Source organism: Oculina patagonica, chromosome 7 (assembly GCF_052425735.1).
Source record: "Oculina patagonica isolate OP01 chromosome 7, crgOcupat, whole genome shotgun sequence".
Lineage (NCBI taxonomy): Eukaryota > Metazoa > Cnidaria > Anthozoa > Scleractinia > Oculinidae > Oculina > Oculina patagonica.
This window is the reverse complement of record NC_135764.1, coordinates 1829154-1838803: the sequence shown is the minus strand read 5'-3', so window position 1 is coordinate 1838803 and position 9650 is coordinate 1829154. Positions and strand designations below refer to the sequence as shown.

At 37.5% G+C, this 9650-nt stretch overlaps 1 protein-coding gene across 1 annotated transcript in view; it reads left to right on the top strand.

The window, feature by feature from the left end:
• LOC144661316 (uncharacterized) overlaps positions 1 to 9650 on the top strand; it is a 77394-nt gene that overhangs the window by 66022 nt on the left and 1722 nt on the right. Inside the window, exons 45-68 of the mRNA XM_078522037.1 lie at positions 199 to 252; positions 566 to 619; positions 946 to 999; positions 1181 to 1234; positions 1352 to 1405; positions 2282 to 2335; positions 2441 to 2494; positions 2767 to 2820; positions 3200 to 3307; positions 3713 to 3766; positions 3933 to 3986; positions 4522 to 4575; positions 5012 to 5065; positions 5191 to 5244; positions 5619 to 5654; positions 6104 to 6121; positions 6573 to 6590; positions 7014 to 7049; positions 7341 to 7361; positions 7459 to 7566; positions 8002 to 8025; positions 8115 to 8238; positions 8470 to 8576; positions 9093 to 9176. Coding sequence (XP_078378163.1) covers positions 199 to 252; positions 566 to 619; positions 946 to 999; positions 1181 to 1234; positions 1352 to 1405; positions 2282 to 2335; positions 2441 to 2494; positions 2767 to 2820; positions 3200 to 3307; positions 3713 to 3766; positions 3933 to 3986; positions 4522 to 4575; positions 5012 to 5065; positions 5191 to 5244; positions 5619 to 5654; positions 6104 to 6121; positions 6573 to 6590; positions 7014 to 7049; positions 7341 to 7361; positions 7459 to 7566; positions 8002 to 8025; positions 8115 to 8238; positions 8470 to 8576; positions 9093 to 9176 — 1386 coding nt within the window. The remainder of the gene's footprint in view (positions 1 to 198; positions 253 to 565; positions 620 to 945; positions 1000 to 1180; positions 1235 to 1351; positions 1406 to 2281; positions 2336 to 2440; positions 2495 to 2766; positions 2821 to 3199; positions 3308 to 3712; positions 3767 to 3932; positions 3987 to 4521; positions 4576 to 5011; positions 5066 to 5190; positions 5245 to 5618; positions 5655 to 6103; positions 6122 to 6572; positions 6591 to 7013; positions 7050 to 7340; positions 7362 to 7458; positions 7567 to 8001; positions 8026 to 8114; positions 8239 to 8469; positions 8577 to 9092; positions 9177 to 9650) is intronic.

Genomic DNA, 9650 nt, shown 5'->3' with positions numbered 1-9650 from the left:
TTGTTTCTTTATGCGACTAGCTAATGGAGCAGAATGTTTGCTCTCGCTCAATAAAACGTCTGTAACGCCACTGTACAGCTTACCAATGTTATAATTTTCACAAATAGCTATTTCGTGCAGAACATTTTCATACGCATTTCACCGTTCCAAAGCAGTAACCGCTTTTTACTGTTTTCGAATTTGTAATTGTTATTCTAGGGGACAGCGGGAAGCGAAGGAGTCACTGGTGCGAATGGTCGTCCAGGAAGAAAGGTAATCATCATCATCATCATCATCATCATCATCATCATCATCATCATCATCAACATCATCATCATCATCATATCCTTTATTTAAATACGATCAGGTTACTCTTTCAATTTAAATTAGCTTTAAAAACATCTACTTCGTTTCACGGTTTACCAGTTCCAAAATTAAAACAACTTTAGTACAAAAATCTATGAAAGTATGGAAGCTCAGATTGTTATTCCAAAACCAGTCAATATTGAACATTTTTGTGTTGTAATAAGCAGTCACACTAACTTGTTTCTATGTTTTACTTCATCTGTGTTGTCATGGATACTAGGGTGAAGCCGGTGACTTTGGAGATCCTGGAAATATAGGATCCACCGGAGCTATGGTATTTATATTTGTTTGTCTGTTTCTTGCTTTGTTTATATCTACTAACTATTGAGTTCAGTCTGTTATCTTTTTTATTAACTTCTGTTTCTGTAGTATGAAAAAAATGGGAACATTGCTACTGTTAGCTTTTTGTTAAACTATTGGCTAGTTCCTATTTTTACCACCTGGGTGGTGAGAGGCACTATAAGAGTGAAGTGTCTTGCAGACGAACCGGTAACACAATGAACCCAGCCAGGACTTGAACCCGAACTCGAACCAGATTCAATGAATTAACCATTAGGCCACAGCATCTCCAACGTGCAATTATTATGTTTCCAATCTTAGGGTCGGCCAGGACAACCCGGACCGCCTGGGGTGCTAGGATCTAGTGGAAATGTGGTGAGTACAACGCTAACTTAAATAAACAAACAATAAATGAAAAATATGAACTGAAAGTAATGTATTATTCAAATCAAAAATAAGAAAAGAAAATCATGCCGGACGTCACGAAGTAATAACAAAACCGACTGTGCTTGTTCTTTTTTGTTTGATTGTTAGTTGGTTTGTTTTTGTTTTTTAGGGTGCAGCTGGTGTCGCTGGGTCATCCGGGCCGGCGGGAGTTCCTGGGATGCGGGTGAGAAAATTAATTAATTGTGCTTTGACTGAGAAAGAGTTCAGTAACCTACAAATAAACAAACATTGCTCACATTATTGACTTGTAGGACTTACATTGTTTGTTCTTGTTCAATAGGGAAGCGCTGGTCTAACTGGATCACGAGGAGCTGTTGGGAATGCTGGAGCGAAGGTTAGTGATTCTTTTTAGAAATGTGAAACAAATCCTTTCTGGGAATATCTCAAAGTTCCGTAGACGGACTCTGTTCTTGGTTTGTGTCTGCTGTACGTTGGTGTAGACCTTCCTGTTTGTGTTAAATTTGTGTTCTCTTTTTTGCTTGCCTATGAGCTAGCGTGCTTTCTTTGTCGGTTGGGAATTTGTTTTTTAGCTTCATCTCGGATCTTTGCGGTGTGGTAGAAGGATTACTGTAAGGGATAAGGTAGTATTATTGGAGACGATTTGACTTATATTCTGTGTCTCAAAAAGGTTTAAGGGAGCAACGATCAAATATGAACCTGATATGACATACGAAACAAGCATTAGATGCAATATCCAAATGATAGTTAAATATCATATCTATAGATAATAGTGTACCGATGCCAAAACGATATACATGTATACATAAAGTGACTGAAGTTGGGTTTATAATGTTTGCTCGATGCTGTTACTTATTTTCAGTGCGACGCGCCTTACCGTGGTCACCCAACAAACTTTTTCATAAGTGTCATCTTATAATATTTTACGTTCTCACTGCGTTTTGTTGATAAATAAGATGTACATCCATTTGATCGTATTCAACTTTGCAAGGAGGCGAGTTTGTCCAACAAATAATAATATTACGAGAGCGCACTTGTAAATAAGTTTATTGGGTGGCCACGGTAAGGCGCGTCGCACTGTAACGGGCCGGTTCGTTGCCGTGTCTTATTTGAAACTTTGGGCGTCGCCAATTCAAACACGCTTATTTTGTATTTTATGATAAATTTGTTACTTCATCATTTCTTATTGCAAAAGCTGTATAAAAAGATGTAATCATGGTTAGTTGTCTTTCATAATGTGAATCGCCTTTAGGGTGAGGCCGGAGACGTCGGTAATGACGGAAAAGACGGAGAACCTGGAAAAGAAGTAAGTCATTACCCTTTTCAATAAATTGGAATTTCACATTTTAAACCGTTGCTGACGCATACCGAAGCATATTGCGCTCTTTATCGCGCATGGGTTCTCTTGCAGGGGAACCTAGGGGCGATGGGCCCGCTGGGGGCAACGGGACAAGCTGGAAGCCCGGTAGGTTTGAATTGATAATCTCCCTACATTGACTGACTGACTGACTGACTGACTGACTGACTGACTGACTGACTGACTGACTGACTGACTGACTGACTGACTGACTGACTGAATTGACTGATCGACTAACTGACTGACTGACTGTCCGACTGACCGACTAGCGACTGACCGACTGACCGACTGACCGATTGATTAATTGATTGATTGATTGATGATTGATTGATTGATTGATTGATTGATTAATAAATTAATTTGTTTGATTGTTTTCTTAGGGTGAAGCGGGTGCTGCAGGCGAGGAAGGAACACCAGGCAATCAAGGACCCAAGGTACATCTCAGAAAGAATGAGCATTATTCAGTTTTATATATGCATCAAACGCGCATTTGCGAGGCTCCCAAACAATTCGACATCTGCCATTTGCACGCGCGCATGTATAGAGAGAGAAGCACTTATAAGGAAGTATCCAGGCTCAAACTCTCAGCTTTCCGATCTGCAACGTGTTAACATCAGACAACCGTAGCTAAATGCAACTCTGATAAACTGAACGTACTCCGTTAGGACAAGTGGTTGCAACAACAGATTCCTTTGAAGAGTTTGGTCACCTTATCATTGATTTTTGTCGTATGCTATTCATCTTATTTCTTCCTCGTATTGTGGACTTGCTGGTTAAGCATTTTGTCGACGTTCATTTTCTTCATAATCACAGGGAGACCAGGGCAGCATGGGAGAACAAGGCCCTCGAGGATCAGAAGGAGCACAAGGCCTTGAAGGGCCGAAAGGCGAGCAGGGTAACGATGGACAAAGCGGTGATGACGTAAGTATCATTACATTCAGAATAATTCGTAAGCCTTTGTCTGACGTGAGCCAAAGTGAGCTAAACAAAAGGAAATGCAATCAGGTTCGTGACACATAATTTGCATTCTTTGCATTGAGTAAATGTTATCCAAAATTTAAAACTAAACAATGACTTTCCAATTGATTCATTCGATGAATGAAATAAGGTAAAAAATAGTCAAATTCTGATGAAACATGCTTCTAAAAAGGTACGACGCATTTTACATTACATAATATTAGTGTCTGATAATAAAAATACACAAGTGAAGGTAATACTTAGTGTAATTGGGAAATCAGAAAGTTTCTACATAGTTTGCTCTAATTTAAAATATCAAATTCTGCTACTCCTCACATCGTGGCATTTTCTTTTTCAATTTTTTTTCAGGGAAGTGTTGGTTTGGAAGGATCGAGAGGAATCACAGGAGCTCCAGGGGAGACTGTAAGCGTCATATATAGAAAAAATGTATCTCTGTTGAATTTATTGCACTGCATGCTATTTACTAATTACATAATCATGACATAATAAACTACATAATACACTTATTACGAAGTTTTTTAAAGTTATATTAATTTACACAAAATTCAAATTGTTAATCAATGTTTAGGGTGATACCGGAGAGGCTGGAATAGAAGGATCTAAAGGACAGAGAGGAGAAAAGGTTATTATCATACAGTATTGATTTATAGATATTTTGTGTTTACCAATGAGTAAAGCCGAATCTACTTTTATACACAAAATCTGTAAGCTAACTCTTCTATTAGACTTTTATTCAGGCTTTATCACTGTTAAGAGTTTTCCCCTCCGTAATTATCCGGTTGTTGGTATTTATTCGGATTTCTTTTCTAAATACATACGTAGCGGATACCTCTCTTTAAGGGACGCCAGTGGGCAGTCTTGTTGTGTCTAGGTCCTTGTTAACAAATTCACACTTATTTTAGGATTCCCATAAGTATAATTGTTATTCTCATGTTTTTATAATTCAAACAAAGTGCGTCGATAAAGGGAGTTCTTTTAAAGATGTGAAATACCTTAATCATTCACGACACTGTCAAATTGCTGATTGGGAGAAATTAATTCACCGATCGCAGCTACTTTTTCTCTTTCTTCTTATCTTATGCCACTTTGAACGATCGGATAATTGCCTGTGGCCCGAAGAATAATCACTTACGTTAGAATAATGTTAACATTTGTAGGGTGACAGGGGAGTTGGAGGAGACCCAGGACCACCCGGAAGCCCCGGACGTAAGGTGACGTAACATAAGATTGTTACAGTGAACGAAGATATGTGTAATTTAAAAGGATGTATGAAACGATATTTTTTTACATATATAGAACATTTGAGCAAACAATTTGTAAATGGGGATAAAAGGAGTAAGGCGACGGAACATTTGCGTGACATTAGCAAACGCTTTGCCAGCACGTGGCATCTACTACAAGTACCTTTACATCACATTACGTGTTTGCCCAAACTTTGCTTTGTATTTCCTCCTTTATTTCCGAAAAAATGTAGACAATATATTTTCTTTCGCTGAATTTTTTAATTGGCAATTCAGGCGGCTCGGCAGCATCATTCTCTCGACGTATTCTTATAAATGCGCCTATATTGTAATTTTTTTTTCTAGCTGTCAACCCATCACTAACTACCTCTTTCTTTTTCATACTGATGGTTGTTTTACTTAACAGGGCCAGCAAGGAGAATTCGGTCCTAGGGGTGGTGTTGGAGAGGAAGGTCCACAGGTAACTGAAGCATAATGTATGTAGCTGAATATCTTGTACGAAGCATCAGTAATGTGTATCGATTTTGTTTGTTAGTTTGTTTGTTTATTTCCTGCATGGCAGTAATTTCCCAATATGTTTTTTAGGGTTCTGACGGTGAACGAGGGCTTGCTGGAAAATCTGGAGACCAAGGCGAAGTGGTAAAACGCTAACCGGTTACTGTAAGAGATGAACACGGTTTGACTTGTACATGTCGGCAGTAATTCATTTTGGTGGAAAGTAGCATATTTAAACGCGCGACGCTACAAAATGCATTAGTATTTCCAGCTTCAAATAAACTAGAACCACTTACATGTAGCAGGAAATTCACTTAAATGAAATGATTAACTTAAAGATAATAAGTAAAAAAGTATTTTGTCTCCTAGAAAGTGTTAATTTAATTCGCCAAGAAACTTTGCAATTGTTACTTTATGTAACCATAAATTTGTTAGAGGAGGCAGGCAAAGGTTGCATGTGCGACTGTTTCTGTTAATCTTTCGTTCCTGATCCTTTTGTTTTGCTTTGTTTTTTACAGGGTTCAATGGGTCCATCTGGTCAGTTAGGAGCAAAAGTAAATAATTTGAACTTTTTTTTAAATCAAATGTATAAACCCATTGGATTGTAAGTCCTTCTGAGATCCTTCTAACATCCTTGTAATCTGTCAATGCGAGGCCTGGTGCAAGATATTTCTTAAAACCTGATTTTCACAAAAATAAAAATGTGCGTAAGGTTCTTCTTTATATGTAACGTTTTCCACCACTTTGAAACAGAGACAAAAGGTCTATTCAAGAGAATATGAAGTACTTCATATCCTCTTGGTCTATTTTATTGTTTATCGATCTAAAGCAGAAAAAGTCTTTGGCTCCAGAAACTCCCAGAAACCGAAACGAAGGCTAGTATGTTGCGCAGATATACTTAATTTGAGGCACAGAAAGTCGTTTTCCTTTCCCATCTCCCGTTGAATGCGCGTAATAACCACATCGATAGCTCATCACATTTTTTTTGTTTTCATTTTGTTAGGGCGATCGTGGAAAACAGGTATTTTACATTAGAGTCCTGAATGAGGGGTTCATGTATGTTGCAAAAGGCTACATTAGCTTCAAAGGCTCTGTTGTCACACTTCCCGTCGTGCTACATCACGACGCTGTCTCGCAATCGATTTAAAACGTCGGGTTAAAGTATCTAATTTTTTGGAGGTTTGACAGTTGCCCTTATACGGATATTCACTAAATTTCTATTCTTCTATCAATTCGTCAGTCCATCCATACGTACATACTTTCGTCCATCCATTCAACCACCCATCCGTCCAAACTTCCATCTATCCTGAATTGACTATTACTAAAGTTTTTTGGGACTATTAAAAAAACGTTTTTTAGGAATGGAAATCTGATACTGAGATGGCCGTATAGCGATGTTCCGTGCTATTTCATGTATAAAATGAAACTGTTGCGTAACATGTAACCTCCCATTTATGTTTGCTTTTATTTAGGGAGAAGAAGGTTTACGGGTAGGTCTATTATGATATACAATAAAATTATTACTTCATGATATATTTTTAAAGGATATTCCTTAGAAAAATCCCTACCTTCTTCGTAAACAAACGCACACGCGACCTCATCGAAGGTACGTAATCAATTTACATGTAAAAATATAAGACATGTGCTGGATAGCGAAGAAACGTATCTACTTTTTGTGTACAAATTGTGATCCATAGTTTTCTGTTCGGTCTGTCGTTTGTGTATATTTAACTTGTTTCATCAGCTTGGGCATGTTTTTAATTTTTTTCATTAAACCCTTTGTTTGTCCAAACTAAGGAAAATGAGGATTTGGTCTAAATTTTTATCATGGATATGTTATTGGCGAAAAATTAATTAATGACAGTATTCACTGCTCAGAATTTTTTCCTATTTTTCTTTTTTTTTTTGAACAGGGAGATCCTGGACTACCTGGGCCACCAGCTCCTCCGGTGAGTATTCCTTTAGCTTTGTCCAATCCATGAGTCTATTACATTTTAAAATTACCAAAAGGAAAGGCTTACTTACATAATGCAACTTAAAAGGGGAGGGGGGACTTATAAGATGAAGATGATGCAAAGTGAAGGCTAAAATATAAAGGAAAGGTCAGTCTCAGTGGCGGATCCATAGATCAATGGGAAAAAGATCAATCAGAAAAAAAGGAACATTTCTTGCTCAAAAGAAGGGAGTTATATCGTCTTATACTATCTACTTGACAATGTCTTTATTTATTTCCTTTTCAGATTACCCTCGGAGAATTAGTGGTAAGCACCCGAAACATCTATTAACAGTTTTTTCCTTGAGTTTGTTATTTCATGTGCCGGATGCCACCCAGCCAGTAATGGACTTCATTTCTCTTAGTCTTCCTCAGGGTACTCTGGGCTGGGACAACTCACTGAAGCACCGCGTGACCCACCAGTCACGGCCGAGAAAGCAGGGACAGTAAACCTTTATAGGAGTCAACAAACGGTAAGGGTCTTGTGAACTACAAGTTGCATGTTTTCTTTATATTAGATTGTAATATGTCTCTGCATCTGAAGGTCTATGCACTTTTGCCTTCAGGCTTGTGAAATGCTTGCATCCAGGAATTACGACATTGTAGCTAAATTACATTTATCTTTAAAACAAAAAACAAAAAAACAATTGTCCGGGTTTTCGTTTAACTTTTAAAGTTACATTACTCATGATTTAAATATGGGAAAATCGCTCATTGAATGACTTGGTTAAGCACGTTACCTTTGTAATAGTACAAACCGAGCCGATATTTCCCATCACCCTACACTTGAGAGTGGCACAAAATCAATACCTCCTTTCTCTGTACATGTATGTAAAATATCTTTTATGTATCATTATGTAATACTATATATAATCTGATAGTGTGAATTTTTCATTTTTTGTTCTAAGGTTGAAGACAAAGACGTTGACCCGGTAAGTTTAGTTTCACTGTTTCATTTTTCTGTGTAAATTACTTTTTTCTTTCAATTGACATAATTCTGAATTCTGTTTTTCCATTTCAGCTAACAAACTTTGTCACTCTTGTGAAGGAGAAAATCGAAATGTTGAAAAAGCCAAACGGCACGGATAAATTCCCCGCGAGAACATGTAAAGACTTGTACATGTCTTATCCTGACCTTCCGAGCGGTAAGATATAGCTTATTAGTGGAATTAAACACTTTTCTTTAAAGCATAAAACATGTTATTTTTATATTAGATACTAAATACGTTAAGCAACTCATATAGTTCGACTGACCATAAATGGTGTTTATTTTATAACTATTTTAAATATCTTCGTAATAAAGACCCTTCTGAGTCTAACCAAGCAATGTCACCGACTTTTATTATCACTTGATTTACTTTGTTTGTTTTTTTAAGGTTTTTACTGGATAGATCCTAACGATGGTTTACCTAACGACGCCATCAAAGTTCGCTGCGAACACCGCACTAAATCAACATGTCTGTATCCCATGAACAACAGTGAGGTAATATCTGTGTTTTTTGTTACGTTATTGTAAGATTAACCCAGAAATAGCATTTACAAATTGAAACCTAACCTAACATTAACACCTGGAGCACCAGATTCCATGGCTTTGCTAACGTCGTTTTCTATATAATTTTATGAACAGATGTATGCGTAAAACAACGTAAGAGCAATGCGTGTTTCCCGAAAACAGAACACAAGGAGAATGCCCTGGAAGACTTACTAAAACTGGCCGAATAGAGATGACGACTATTATCATAATTGAAAGTACAGTCAAACCTCTTTAATACGGACACCAAAGGTACAGGGAAGAGTGTCCTTATTATGGAGGTGTCCATATTTCAGAGGTAGAGTTTAGGTGAATTTTTGTCACGTAAAGACCAGGTGTAGGGTCCGTAATAGGGAGGTGTCCGTATTATAGAAGTATTTTTTGTATGGAGGGGTTCGACCGTTTTTTGTTTTCTTCGATTGCAACTGTGTCTAGCGCAGATTATGTCACCAATTCTTTTCTCTTTAGACGTACTCGACAGGAAATAAGAAATGGTTCACTGGTGCTGATGGATACAAGTGGCTCAGAGAGGATCTGCGTATGTTTAAAAATGTAGGTAGATTTCAGTAGTCGTAAATAAATCCTCAATTTAGCCTACCCCTCCCATATCCCCACCCCAATTTTTTGGAGCACAAAATTTTTTAAGAGTGTTTGAAGAAATATTTCATGTATTTGTACCTAGTAACTGCTTTCAGTGTCGTCCATTCGTGTTCCTCGTTAATCATTTGGTTGCTGTCTTTGGGTTTGTATTTTTAAATAACTTGGAATAATTTGTTGATAATAGGCCTTATGCAAGATAACGTTATATGCTCAAAATTCACCACCAAGCCTCGTTTACGCAAATTATTCTCAACCTTTTGGCATTTTCTTGCAGTTTTCACGTGAGAACTCTTTTCATCTTTGCTGATTTGGGAATTCGTTCATGATAAAATTTACAATTTTGCACTTCGAAATCGAGGCTTGGTGGTTAAACTGGCCACTCTGGCGTAAACATGCATAAGGGCTATTTTCACTTCTAAATCTTCA